Below are 14812 nucleotides of genomic sequence, written 5' to 3'. Positions count from 1 at the left end.
CTGTCATGCAAAAGTGCAGTGTGGACTAGCCTGAGATCCTGAATCAGTGTCCAATTCCCATCTTTTGGGGATGGGAATGGGTGGGGCAGGGGAGGCAGGCTGCTTCTGCTTGCATCACACTGCCATCTAGCGGCAGGATTTGGACAGAAACGTGTCCCTATCTCTTTGGACAAGCGTCCCTCTCTCTTGGTCATATTCGGTCCCTTAGGGCCCATAATCCACCAACAGATGGGCTGCTTTTCCCCATCATCATGGTCCCAGGGCCTCCATTCCTGCAGAAAAACTGATGAACTATTCCTATTACTTCCTCCCACAATAGAACTAGTAACCCCAGCATTGAACCATGGAAAGTACATTGACTCTAGTCAGAGGTCCTGGATTCAAATTCTGGCTCTGACCCTACCAATATGACTTTGGACAAGTCATTTAACCTGCTCTGGGCTGCAGTTCCCTTAGCTCTAAAATGAGGGGTTGGTCTAGAAGGCCTCTGAGGTCCTTTCTGACTCGATCAAGAGCTATGATTCTGCTCCTGTATACGGTGGTTCTATGTAGTTTTCAAAATGCTTTGGCATACATTTTCTCCTAGGAGATGTTCAGCAGCCCCATGAGATAGGCTGAGCATGGACCGTATCATATGTCATATATTATTTCATGGCATAAGAACGAGAAGGGTCCTGAGAAGTCACCTAGTCCAACACACTTATTTTACAGATGAGGAAAGGGTTCCTGGTGACTTACTCAAGGGCCACCCAACTGACAGACACTCCCTTTGTAGGGAAAGAGGCAGGATTAGGACCCAGGTCTTTGGACTCCAAATTCAGTGCTCTTACCCCCTGTACCACACTATTTCTCCTTATTGGCCCTGTTTTAAAGATGAGGACTGATTTTGTGGCTAAGTAAGCAGATATGGCAGGTCCATGCTGGTGATGTTTTGGGGGCAAGGGAGCCTATGGTTTGGTGCCCACATTACCTAGGGGACCACAGTCTCTCTTATTACCTTTCATTTATTTATTTATCTAGCCTTTATTCGTTTATTTACCCTTTTACTTCTGAACCTAACATTTTTTCCTCCACATCATTATTACTCAGGACTACAGGAGGGAGGGAAACTGGGGAGTCAGATAAGAGGTAAGGAAGACGATCAGCCCTATTGTTCTTTCTCCCTTCACTAAGCACATCCTCAGACAGACCCTTTTTGGGTCCTGGGACAGAGGGCAGGAGAGGGTTGTGATCAACCAATAGACCTGAGTCTCTCTCTCAATCATAGCTGAGGGCACCAGGAGATCAACAAGTAAGTCTGCTGGGAAGGATCACTGAATCAACCTCTCAGAGTGCAGTCCTGCTACAGGGGAGCATGGGAAGAGAGGAAAAGTTGGAGTTGACAGCTTCTCGGACCCCAGACTGTCTCTGGGCTTACCTGGCATATGGAAAAGGTAAGTGAAGGCATCAACAATCTTTTGGAATATGTATGTGTATTTTGAAGCAACTAGGTGGCATGGTATGTAGACTGCTGTACCTTAGATCAGGAAGATTCATCTTCCAGAGTTCACGTCTGGCCTCAGACACTTATTAGCTGTGTGACCCTGGGCAAGTCACTTAACCCTGTTTGCCTCAGTTTCCTCACCTGTAAAATGAGGTAGAGAAGGAAATGGCAAACCATTCTAGCATCTTTGCCAAGAAAACCCCAAATGGGGTCACAAAGAATTGGACATGATTGAAAACATCTGAACTGAAATGTGTATACCATACAGAGAAAAGGACCATAGAGTCTCATCGTTGAAAGGGTCTTTTAGGGTCATCTTGTCCAATCCATGTCTGAAGAGGTATCCTGTCCGTAATATACTAGACAAGAGGTTATCCAGCCACTGCTTAAAGACCCGGTGATAGAAAACTCACTGTCAAGTGAAGGTATTCTACTTAGAAGTAGTTGTAACTGTTCAGGAAATTTTCTTTATATCCGACCAAAATCTGCCTCTGACCATTGTTACCAGTCTGTCCTCAGGACATATAAAACATGTCAAATGAGTATTGAGTGGTGCTGGAGGCAGATTGCAATTAATAGAAAGCTCAAACAGGAAAAGATAAATTTACTTTTAAAAAAAGCTATAGATTTTTAATATCATTTGTTTATTATATTGCCTAGATTTCTTCCTGTATCCCTTCCCCCTCCCTAGAGAGTTATTACTTTAAACAAAGGATTTTTTTAAAAAGGAAGAAAAGAGAAAAATAATTCAGTAGAACTGATCAATATATAAAAAAATCTAATGCTAAATGCTATATTCCATATTTGTGGACACCAACGTCTACAAAGAAGCAGGGGAGGGAGAAAAGAGGTGTCTTCTCACACCTTGTCTTTGGGAACAATCTTCACTTACTTTGAAGGGCTTACCCTGATTGGAGCTGATATCCTTGTCTACCCTTAGGGAAACCCTCACTTTGGGGGTAAAAATGTCACGTAAGTCCCTGGCAACTCTGCCTCGTAATCTAGGTTCAGTCTGATTTAACATTTATTTCTTGGACACCTGATGTGTGCCCTGAACTGTTAAGTGCTGTGAAGAGTACCCAAATGTGCTCCCTGCCCTTTGCATTGGCTATGTCCCATCCATGCTTAGAATGCACTCCCTCGGCAACACTCTCTCTTAGAATCTCTAGCTTCCTTCAAAGCTCAGCTCAAAGGTCTCCTACCTGATATCTATCTATCTATCTATCTATCTATCTATCTATCTATCTATCTATCTATCTATCTATCTATCTATCTATCTCTCTCTCTCTCTCACACACACACACACACACACACACGCTTGCACGCACAATCGCCCTCTCCCCCCAAATTATCCTATATCTACTTTGTATATAACCATATATATGTATATACATGCTTAATAGTTTATATCCAAACCATTATGAGTGTGGCCGTCCCCCCTTCAGGGACCAGTGTCAGAGAAGCCAAATGAGAAGCATCCAAGTGAATCAATTTGTCCTTTCATTGCCCTAGGGACAAAGGAGGAGGGTGTGGAGATCAGTGCCTGCTCTGATGGAAGGCAAATGGCCAAGGCTGAGGCTATGCTTCGTGTCAGTGGCGGGCAAAATGAACGCTTGGGCCAGCTGATCCTCAGGGCTGCCAACCAGAGTCTAAGCCTGACTGCACATGGCTGCATCACTCCCATTGGGAATATGGAGGTAAACTTGCGCAGGCTCTTCTGTGTGGCCCTATGTGCGTGTGTGGGGAGGTGGTCCTTGAGTGGGGCCAGATAAAGAGGAGAGAGTGCAGGGTCATTCTGAATCTACAGCTCAGAAGGGGTAGATTTCTGAAACTATAGCATTTATTATGAGCCAGGCACTGTGATAAGTGCCAGCGGTACAAATGCAGTCAAGCAAGATGGTTCCTACCTTCAAGAAGGTATTAATATATATATAATATAAATGTATTGCTATATTATTAAATCAATATCTTATTTTGTTCTTATTATAATAATAATTATTGTGTTATTAAATTATATTTTTGTATATGACATGTTAACAATAAAATATGGAAATATAACAAATGTAATTTGATGTATTTAATTTAAATATATTTAACTTAATAATATGTTTGTATATACTCCATATTTTCATGTATATATATGCATATATATACACACACATATATAAATAGAGCCCAAGCCTCTCACTACACATCAAAGGGGGAGATCTTAAGTGGAGCCCTACTCAAGGAGAGTGATGAATTATTTACAATCTACAACTAATGGAAGAGATAGACTTCATAAAATAGAGCATTTATTAAGCTCCATCTGTATATACACATATGTGTAAGTATGTGTATATGTATAGGTATGTGTTTGTGTGTGTATCTGTTTCTGTATCTATCCTTATTTCCTGAAGTGAGCTATTTACATAGCCTATTGGGCTCTCCTCGGCCTTTAAAGCCTCTCCAGCCCTAGCTCCTACTTCAATAGCCTATGATAAGCCCGGTTCAGACTGTCTCTGCCTCATCCACCCGGTCCTGTTTTTTGTGTTTCCACAGTCCAAACTGGCTGAAGTTGGATCTCACCTACAAGCCAGACTCATGGAGAAGTTCCAGGTGTTTGACACCTACCTCCAGGAGTTCCGGGACCAGGTGCGTTGGCCTGGCCAAAACTGGCCTTTTCTAGTGCTGGAGGATGCTGGGCTCTGTGCTCACTTCCTGAGGAAGAATCTTAGCTTTGGTAACAGGACAACAGAGTTTCAACCATGCTTCCTCTTTCATTCAGCTTGATTTTGCCTTTTTTCTGCCTTCCATTGAGGGTGAGATTGTCTCAGAAAACATGAAAATATTAGCTCTGTTCCCCTGCCTCGCTATGGAAATAGTGGGAAAATTGGGTGGTTGATGGACATGTGTATTTAGGTGGGATGTGGGGTAAGGGAGAAGAAATATTAGGGGCTCCGGAAAAATAAGAGTGAAATATATGGGGTCAGAGGGACTGTGAGGTGATGGAAAAATGTAAGGAGTTGGGGATGCGTGTTGCTATTTTCTGCAAGTTGATGCCTTATTTCTGGAATCAGGGAGTGACCTATGTATGGAAAATCCCTTATCTCACACTAACTCTTTTCTTTGTTAGATAAAGGGATCCTTCTTCATAACGGAAGTTATGACAGATTAAGGCTCTGGTGTCCTGGGAATGGAGCCGAAACTTCCCAGAAACTGCAGGCTGAGTTCTTAGGAGGGAATTCTCCAGCCTTCAGGGCTGCTAACAGTTAGTGGGGGATTTCCTCTCTGGTCTGGCAGGTGCAACAGATTGACTTCCTGGACAGTGCATCTGGCTGGGTCCAGCAGATGTCCCGGGCTGCTGTGAGAGCACTTCAGGCAGGGGCTAGAACAGCAGCTGGCCTGTGGAGGCAAAGCTCAGCCAGGCAGGTGTTGAAACATCACCTCCCCCTGCACCTGGAAAGGCTCCAAACCATTATGGAACAGACGCAGAGTGAGCTGCAAAGTGAGTGACCGTTCCCCACCTCCTCCTCTGGATCTCATTTTGTTCCCCCATTTGCCCCCCCCAATATTCCCTACAGAGCCTCCTGGGAACCAAGCAGAGAAGAGAAAGGAGAGGGAGGGAATAAACAATTGACTTCCTGGGTTACTCTAGGCTCTGGGTATTCAGGCCATTGCTTGTTTGTTGCCTGAGGTGTTGGGACCCCTGCTTCAAGTTCTTTGAGAGGCCTTAGTAACAAGCATGGGGACCTTAGATCTCAAGGCCACATGTGGCCCTCTAGTATCCCTCTGACTGAGCGCAAACTTAACAGAACTAATCCTTTTAATAAAAGGATCTGTTCTATAAAACTTGGATGCAGTCAAAAGGCTACACCCAAGGACCTAGAAGGCCACACGTGGCCTTGAGGCTGCAGCTTCCCCCCGCAGCCCCGCCTGCGTAGGACTGGGCTTGGAAGGGTTTGTCCTCTTTGGTTTGCTGTCCCCCCACTCAGGGGAGCTCCTAGAGGTCTCCAGCTGGAGGGCTAGGGACGGCTAACTCTTGCAGAGCCATTAGCCACGCTGAAGGATGCCTACTATGAAGTCACACTCCAGCCCCTGGACGAGGTATGGCAGGAGAGGACTGAGGAGGCTGTGAGGAGGATGCAGGCCTACGTGGCCTCAGGAATGAAGGACACCTGGCTCATGAGGCCAATCCTGCTGTCTCTACAAGCAGTGAAGGGTACCCTAGATCTGGTGAGTTCCAGACAGAATGTATCTCTTCCCACCCATTTCCCCTGCTCCCATACCCTATTAGGCTGATAGCTGAGCACCCTGGGAGTGAGGGGGCAGCCACAAGAGCCATAACTGGAGAGTGGGAGGCTGATTTCTTACTGTGGCCATTTTGGCCCCTTCTTCACCAGGCTGCCCACCAGATACTGAAGTGGGCAGAAGCCAAACTCTCCAGAACAATAAGAAGAATATGGAAACCCTTGTCCAGTATTTACAGCTTCTCCGCCAGGTAATATGGGTGAAGGAGGCACATTGTAGTTATTGTGGTTCTGGACCAGCAACTCGTATAGAGGAAACTTCCTCTGCCTTGAAGATCAATATTTATTCAGCTACTTAATAGTTGCAGATAGCTGCCTAGGATTTGCCCAGGGTCACAGAACCACTATGTGTCAGAGGTGGGATTTGAACACAGGTCTCCCTTGAGGCCAGTTTTCTATCCTTTACAGTACCTTTGCTTTCTGTCTCGCCTGTCATTTAATTTAAACCCCACAGTTCTCTTGTCTGCTAGGCAGAGTAGGCATGGCTTTCCCCATTTGACCTATGAAGCCAAAAGCTGGAGAGGTTTCCCCTCGCCAGTGCATCCTCCACACCATCACCCAAATGATCTTCCTAATGTATCACTCTCTGTTGAATAAAGGATGAATTCTTGATCTAGGCATTCAAGGCTGTCCCCAATCTGCCTCCTACTTTTTCTCATGCTACTTCCTTTCCCTTTGCCAGTGTTCCAGCTAACCAAAACTCATTCTCTCTATTCCCTGTTCCTGTCCCGACCTCTCTCATTTCTAGGACTTTGCCCACAAAAGGAATAAATTTCCTGCCCCTTTTTGTCATCATTGAAAACCCACTTTTTAAGGCCCAAGTCATCCACCTTATCAATAGAACCTTTTCCCTAACCACTCAGGTGAAAGTGGTCTTTGCCAGAATAATTTAAAAAAAAGCTGAATTCTTTGTAATGGTAATGACCAAGCCAATCCTGAAGAAGTAATAGACATGCAACTCTCTCCTTTTTTTCGGTAGAAATGGGGGGACTGTGGGTGTGGAACTGTGTACAGACTGTCAGACTCAAATGATGTGTTGATTAGTTTTGCTAAATGTTTTTTTTTTTCTCCTGTCTTTTTTATTCTTTGTTTACAAGGGAAGGCAGTCTGGGTAGGGAAAAGTCAACAAATCAATACAAGTGTTTACTGAGCACAGGCACTGTGCTAAACACAGGGGATACAAGGATGGGCCGAACAGGAGCAAAGAACAGTTCCTGCCCTCAGGGGGTCACAGTCTAACTGGGGAAATGGGTGGGAAGAGATACATTCTAACTGTAAACAACTGCGCACAAACAAGATATATAAAGGATAGACTGGAAATCATCAGTGGAGGAAAGGCACCAATATTAAAGGAAATCAGGAAAAGACTCTTGCCAAAGGTAGAATTTCAGGTGAGTCTTGAAGGAAGCCAGGAGGCAGAGATGAAGAAGATTCTATTTATGGGGAATAAACGGTAAAAATGCCCAGATTAGGGAGATGATGTGTCTTGTGTGTCAACGAACAGCAAGTGGACCAATGTCACTGTATCATAAAATATGTGTAAAATGTGTAAGGTGTAATAAGACTAGAAGGGGCCTCCTTATGAAGGGCTTTGAGGACAAAGAGGATTTTATATTTGATCCTGGCGGTAATAGGGAGTCAGTGGAGTTTAATTACAGAGGTGGCATCGTCAGACATGCACTTTAGGAAGATCATTTTGACAACTGAAGGGAGGGTGGTCCGGAGTGGGGAGAGACTTGAGGCAGGGAGAAGAATCAAAAGGCTCTTGCAATAGTCCAAATGTGGGGTGATGAGGGCCTACATCAGGGTGGTGGCAGTGTGGCGAAGAGAAAAGGATGTATAGGAGGGACATTACAAAAATAAATTCAATAGGCTTTGACAACAGACTGGGTATGGGGGAGGGAGGAGAAAGAATGAGGGGTTAAAGATGACACCTAGGTTGAAAATCTGGGAGAATGGGAAGATGATGGTACCCTCAACAGTAATAAGAAGAAAGGAAAGATAATGAGTTTAATATTGGACAGGTTGAGTTTAAGGTGTTTATGAAACATCCAGCTAGGGATGTCCAATAGGCAGTTGGAGATGCAAGAAGGAAGGTCAGTGGAAAAGCTAGGGTTGGATAAGTGTATCTGAGAATCACCATCATGGAGGTGCTCATTGCTTCTATGGAAGCTGAAGAGATCACCAAACAAAATAATGAAGAGGGAGGAGAGAAGAGGGCACTGGGCCTATCCTTGGCAGACACCCATGGTTAGTGGGCCCAACCTCAGTGAAGATCCAGTGAAGGAGACTGGAGTCAGACAGGTAGCAGTAGAATCAAGATAGATTAGTGTCACAGAAGCCTAAAGAGAAAGGCAGATCGGGAGAAGAGGGTGCCTAAGAGTGTCGAAAGCTTCAGCAACGTCAAGAAGGATTAGGATTCAGAAAAGGCCGTTTGTTAATCCATTAGTTTTGGCCAGTAAGAGATCACTGGTACTTTCGGAGAGAGCATATTGGAAAAGAGATATATTTGGAAATAAAGGTGATACAAAGGCAAGATAAAAATGGTTTTAAAAGCAAATAATCTCTCTCCCCATGTTCTTGGAGCTTAACACTTCCCTATCAATCAAAGAGTATTTTGCTTGACCCTGGGTATATAAATCCAATGAAGGAAACAATTTCTGCTCTGAAAGAGTTTCCATTTTACCATAATGATATCATAGTGTATTTGTCCTTTCCCCCATTACATCATAATCTCCTTGTGGACAAGGTCTGTGTCATCTGAATATATGGTCAGCACCGACTCCAGTGTATTGAAGTTTGTTGTAGCCTGGTTTATGGTTGATGATGGTGATGCATTTCTGTCGCGCTTTTAAGATTTATGGGGTGCTTTATATATACAATATCATTTGATTCTCACAAGATCCCTGTGAGGTGGATGCTATTATTATTATCCCCGTTTCATAGATGAGGAAACTGAGTCTGGGAGTGGTTTAGTGACTTGTTCAGTGTCACACAACTGTTAAGTATCTGAGGCTAAATCTGGAGTCAGAGAGAACCTCTCTCCTCCATCTTCCAGTTTGGTTTTCTTTCCACTGTATCTATCACAGGTCCCCAGATTCACAGCATTTGGACTGAGCTTCTGAGGCAGTCATAGATCCTGAGACCCAGGCTGGGCTGAGCTCAGAAGGGAAGGTGGCTAAATGGAAGCCGCACTCTTTACATGTACCTGGGAACTGACTGGTCTCCTGACCAGGAGCCAACCCGGTTGGAAAGAAAAGATTGGCAAGGAAAATCCACTCCATGAGCCCCAGATAGCAGACCAGGGTGGGGTCCCTTCCTCTAAAAAGCATCCTTTGCTCCAGAAGAAAATGCCTGCCCTCCACTGCTGGTGCCAAACGCCAGATTAGTTCCCTTCTGGTTTTTTTTTTCTTTCTCCTCTCCTGTTTATTGATTGACTAACTGACCTCAACCCTGAACAAATTGTTCCCATGCTAATATATGGAGCCTTCCGGCACCCTCTGGGGAAAAGATTCACTGGGCTACCTACCATTGGATGGGTAGGGACTATTTGGCTTTTGTCTTTGTAGCCCCAGTACAGTTTCTGGTACCTAGTAGGCACTCAGTAAATGGACCTTCTTTTTCCTTTTCCTTTCCCTGCCTCCTTTCCCTCCTCATCCATCCCATAACTATTGTTTCCCTATTAGAATGTGGGCTCCTTGAGAGCTGGGACTATCTCTGTACAACCTCCGAATTTAATATAGTGTTTGGCACAGCATCGTTTCTTAATAAAAGTTTTTTCAGCCATTCGAGCTTTATGTGTGGGTTGTGGTCCTTCACGGTGCCCGTGCGTAGCAGAGTGACTGGCACATAGTAGGTGGTGCTTAGTAAACGTTTGCTGATTATAATTGGACTGAATGGATGGGAGGGATCTGGAAGGAGATAGGGAGAATCCCTCCCCATCGGGGACTAAGGGAAAGAGGAAAAGCATTTATATAGCCCCTACTGTATGCCAGACACTGTGCCAAGAGCTTTACAAATGTTATCTCATTTGATCCTCACAACAGCCCTGCAGAGGTGGATGCCATTTATATCCCTTTTTTTTTTTTGGGCTTATTGGAGGGGGGAAGGTAGGACAATTTGGGTTAAGTGACTTGCCTAAGGTCACATGGCTAATAAGTGTTAAGTGTCTGAGGCTGGATTTGAACTCAGGTCCTCCTGACTCCAGGGCTGGTGCTCTATTCACTGTATATCCCTATTTTCTATCAGGAAACTGATAACAACCTTGAAGAAACAGAGGCAAACTGAGGTTTAGTGATTCGCCCAGGGTTACATAGATAGTAAGTGTCCGAGGCTGTATTTGAACTCGGGTTTGGTGCTTTGTCCACTGAGCCACTTAACTTTCCCATAACTAGAAATCTGCAAGCAGAAGCTGAAGGTCTACTTGGTGGGGATTTTGTAGAGGAGATTCCCATTCTGGTATGGGTTAAATCGAATGGCCTCTGAAGTCCCTTCCAAGTTTTAAGAGTCTGTGAACCTCTGTTTATGACAGTAGCCAGGAAGGTCTTGTTCCCCACTCAGGGGTCTCTGTGTACCCCCTCTAGGAACTGCTCTGTGGTGGTAAGGCTTCCAGTGCTGCCAGGAGGGGATCAGCCAATGGACTTGGCCAAGGTGACCAATTATCTCATTGAGGAGAAGTTACTACAGCCCCTTCGTGAACTATATGGCATCAACCTGCTGGCGGAGTACTATCGGATCAAGCATCGGCTGCTAGAGAACCCCTTTGAACGTAAGAACCTCCCTCCCCATCTTCCACCTTCCTTGAAACTCAAGGGCTTTTTTGGGGGGGGTGCTTTCCCTGTCCTACTCTACCCCATTTATCCCAGCCCTTTAAGAAAAAAGTCAGTAGTGATCTATCAAGTGGGGGAAAGATGGTAAGTATGTATCTGCTGACATAAGAGCAAAGAAGGAAACTTAAAGGCTCATAGACCTAAAGCTACTTTAGGAAGGGGCCTTAAGAGTCCAATCCGCTCATTTGGTAAAGAAAACTAAATCCTCCTCATTTTATGGAAGAGGAAACCTAAGGCCCAGAGAGGTGAAATTCCATCTAGACAACAACTCAGGCCTCCTGAGTCCCAGGTCCAGAAGTTCCTAAGACCATGAATGTAGAGCCTTAAGTCCACTGAGTCCAACCCCTTTATTTTACAGATGAGGAGACTGAGGCACAGAAAGCTTATGTAACTTCTCCATAGTCACACATGGTACATGTCTAAGGCAAAATTTGAACCCAGGAAGATGCCATACTGCTTCTCTAGTTTTGAGAGGCTTGCCCTGGTTGGGCAGACCTCTGTATAATTTGGGGTTGGATAAGCACATTTTTGAAAAACCAGTTTCTAGGGAAATGGAGTAGAAGTCATAAATGGGACCAGTTGTTTGCGGAGTGCTCAGAGCTGGGCTAACCACTAAAGTAGGGTTCATAAGCATTGCCATTGCATGGACCTCTTTGGCAGTCCTGTGAAATCTATGGACCCCTTCTGAGAATAATGTTTTTAAATACCTAAAATAAAATCCATAGGATTATAAAAGAGACCAATTATGTTGAAATATAGTTATCAAAATATTTTTTTTTAATAATAAGCTTACAGATCCTAAGTTAAGAATCTTTGCTTTAAATGCCTGACAGAAAAGGTTCTTGCACAGGCCCAAAGGCCAGGGTTGGGGGGTGAAAAGGGTGAGAAAGCAGTCCTCAGCAGGGGGCAGCAGCAGAAAATGGAAGCCAGACCTCCTCCCAAGCCTTGGAGTGTGCTGACTCGGAAAGCCCAAAGGACCCCTCTGATTCCAAAGGAAGTTGGAGCTCATATAATACACAGAACCAAGAGGAGCTTTTTGTAAAAGCAGGAAGTCAGAAAAGCAAAACGAATGGTAATTAAATCCAGACTCAACCCCCTCACCCCCTAGGCCCAGGGGGTCTGCAGATTGAGAAGTAAGAGCAGAGCCAGACCCCTTCCTGGGAAAGGACCAATGAGGTTTAGAAAATGGTGCCTCCGGGGAGACTTGGTTTGAGGGAGGAGTTGGGATTTTTATTTTCCTGCTTGAGAATGAATGGTCTCTGTCTCCACTTCAACCACTATAACCACATCACGTGGGAGCCCCAGCTGATTCAGAAATGAGAATGGACACCACCTCCCTCAGGAGGGGGGGGTCCTCTCGATATGTAGCCCATCTGTGATTGGCTAGCCACAGAGTTGAGGTGGGACTTGTTTACTGAGTGCCTACTGTGTGCCCAGCATTAGAGTCACTCGCTGGTTGTTTCTGTTCTTTTCCTTCCCTTTTGAAGAGGCAGAGGGTAGGAGCATAAGATTTAGAGCTAGGAAGGACATCTAGTCCATCCCTCTCATTGTACGGATGAGGAAACTGAGGCCCAGGAAAATTAAGTGACTTGCTATAAAGCTGTACCACCCAGTGCACCCAGGGAAGGAAGATTAGCTTACCCACTAGGAACCACTTTGCATATATTAGCTCATTTACTATTCATAACATGAAAGTGGTCTAGATATAATTATCTCTAGTGTACAGATGTGGAAAACTGTGGCATGCAGAAGTTAATTGACCTCTCAAAGTCACTAGCAGCATCATAGGCTGGAAGGGACATTAGAGGTCATTAAGTCCGCCTCCCTCATTTTACAGGAGAGGACACTGAGGCCCAAAGAGGTTAAAATAAGAGACTGAAAGAGGCAAGGTATTGAACTTGTAGTCAGGAAGATCTGGATTTTCATCCAACTTTAGACACTAGTTGTATTACCCTGGGCAAGCTGCTTAACCTCTCTGGGCCTAATTTTCTTCATCAGTAAAACAAAGGACATTTATGATCCCTCTTAACTCTAAATCTATTGTTTGCCCAAGATCACACAGATTATAAATCACAGAGGTGAAATTTAAATACAAGGCTTCTGATAGTACCTATCTCAGCAGCCTCTCACTGCCCTGGAAGAGTTTGGTCAAATGGGGGAGATAAGAATGATGCCCTTGAAATGACTTGCAAACAAGACAAGACAGTTCATAGTCAGAAGACTGACTTCCAGGCTCCTTCTGCTACAGACAGCCTCAGGCCAGCCTGCTAACATTGTGGGAAAAGAAAAAGATCTCCAGTGAAAGCAACCTGAATTATAACTTCTCCCAAAATCATCTCAGCCCTCCATCCATCCCCACAAAACCTCCAGAGCTGCTGAGTTGGGACTTGACAGATGGAGCAGACAGTTTCCTCTCCTCGCCTTGCCCTGTCCCCTCCTGTCACGAAGGACTAAAATGACCCAAAGCCAGGAAGGCAGGAGGCAGGGGGAGAAGAGGAGAAGCCAGTACCAGAATCAACACTTGGGAACATCCTTGAAAATAGTCAAAGCGCTTTCAAGCCTTAAGTGTTCCTGAGTTTTCTATTTTGGGGCTCCAGGACTTGGGTCATGGGTGCAAGATGGGGAGAGGGACCTAGCGAAGGGTCCCAACAGGACGCAGCATGGCGTCCTTGCAGTCTGACACCTATGAGCCAAAGGACCATGGTCGATTCACTATAAAATGGGGATAATACCTGCATCATCTACCAAACAGGACTTGACACTTTGTCAGCTGAAGGTGCCAAATCAGAGCAAGGCTTCAGCTGCTGAGCTGCAGAAAGCCCCATTTCCTTCTCTAGTAAAGAAAAGTTTGGGTGAAAAGTTCTGAGTTCTCTGACCTGCTGTGTGAGACTGTGGACTCAGAGGCAAAACCCTGCACATTTCCTTAAGTACTTGTTTGGCAGCCCAGGGAACTTATCACCAGGGCAACCCCTTATCCCAGAGGCAACTCCTTATTCTAGTCACACCAGAGGCCATGAAAGTTCAAGTGTTAAAAGCTAACCATGCCCAGAACCTAACGCTGGCTTTGCGCCTCTTCTCCACCAGACCACGCAGTGATGATTGGGGACAGGCACGTGGTGACATTCGATGGGCAGGCCTATGACCTTACCTCCAAATGCAGCCTGTTACTCGCCAAAGACTTTGCTCATAACTCCTTCGTGTTTTTACTGAACCAGCCAAACACAGGACCTAGATCCCTGTATGTGGAGCTGAATCACACAGCCTTCATCATCTATCCAGGGCTGAAGGTAAGAGAGGACAGGGGAGAAAGACGGTGTTGGGGCAAATTGGTGTTTCAGACTTGAGTGCAAAGAGCGTGCACACGTGTGCATACACACACATACATGTACATGCACACATGCACATTCACAGCATGAGAGACAGACAGACAGAAAGTTTATATATAAGATTTTTCAGTAACTTTTCAGTTGCGTCCAACTCTTCGTGACCCCATTTAGGTTTTTCTTGGCAAAGATACTGGCACGGTTTGCCATTTCCTTCTCCAGCTCATTTTATGGATGAGGAAACTGAGGCATACAGAGTTAAGTGACTTACCCAGGGTCACACAGCTAGTCTGAGGCCAGATTTGAGTTCAGGAAGATGAATCTTCCAGACTCCAGGCCTGGCACTCTAACCACTGCATCACCTAGAATAAGATTACCTTTTTTGAATCCAAGGATCCTATCAGCATATTTCTCTGATGGTAACCATGGCCTGCTCCTACTTCTCAAAGATTCATGAATCTAGAGCTGAAATGGACTCACGTCAAGCCATCGAGTCAACAAGTATCTTTTTAAGCATCTACCAGGTATCAGGCACTGGGCTAAGTAATTAGAGATACAAAGACAGGCAAAATAATCCATCCCCTCAAGGAGTCCACATTCTAAAGAGAGAGACAACCTACAAACACATATGTATGAACAAACTTCAGAGAGCTGAAAGGAATCTCAGAGGCCATCTAGTCCAACCCCCTTAAATGATGAAGAAACTGGGGTCCAGAGGAGTGATTGGCACATTGACTGAAGTGACTTTCACAAGGTCATAACGGGTAGTAAGTGGCAGAATGGGGTTCTAGAATTCCAAATTTAATGTTCTTTCCTTTGCAACATGCCCTCTGACCCCAAGCTATATGGTGAGGCTTAGATCCAATGTGATGATTGATTTATTGGTAA

At 44.9% G+C, this 14812-nt stretch overlaps 1 protein-coding gene across 1 annotated transcript in view; it reads left to right on the top strand.

Moving 5' to 3' along the window:
• LOC138160939 (uncharacterized) overlaps window positions 1–14812 on the top strand; it is a 183445-nt gene that overhangs the window by 141475 nt on the left and 27158 nt on the right. The window contains exons 62-69 of the mRNA XM_069087743.1: window positions 1268–1433; window positions 2996–3180; window positions 4025–4117; window positions 4766–4970; window positions 5511–5698; window positions 5866–5963; window positions 10356–10540; window positions 13686–13888. Of these exons, the coding sequence (XP_068943844.1) occupies window positions 1268–1433; window positions 2996–3180; window positions 4025–4117; window positions 4766–4970; window positions 5511–5698; window positions 5866–5963; window positions 10356–10540; window positions 13686–13888 (1323 nt within the window). The remainder of the gene's footprint in view (window positions 1–1267; window positions 1434–2995; window positions 3181–4024; window positions 4118–4765; window positions 4971–5510; window positions 5699–5865; window positions 5964–10355; window positions 10541–13685; window positions 13889–14812) is intronic.

This window comes from Petaurus breviceps, unplaced genomic scaffold (assembly GCF_028583685.1).
Source record: "Petaurus breviceps papuanus isolate PSGF00001 unplaced genomic scaffold, PetGlider_PUasm1.0 118, whole genome shotgun sequence".
Taxonomy (NCBI): Eukaryota; Metazoa; Chordata; class Mammalia; order Diprotodontia; family Petauridae; genus Petaurus; species Petaurus breviceps.
The sequence above is the reverse complement of the archived record's forward strand: the minus strand, read 5'-3'. Positions and strand labels throughout refer to the sequence as shown.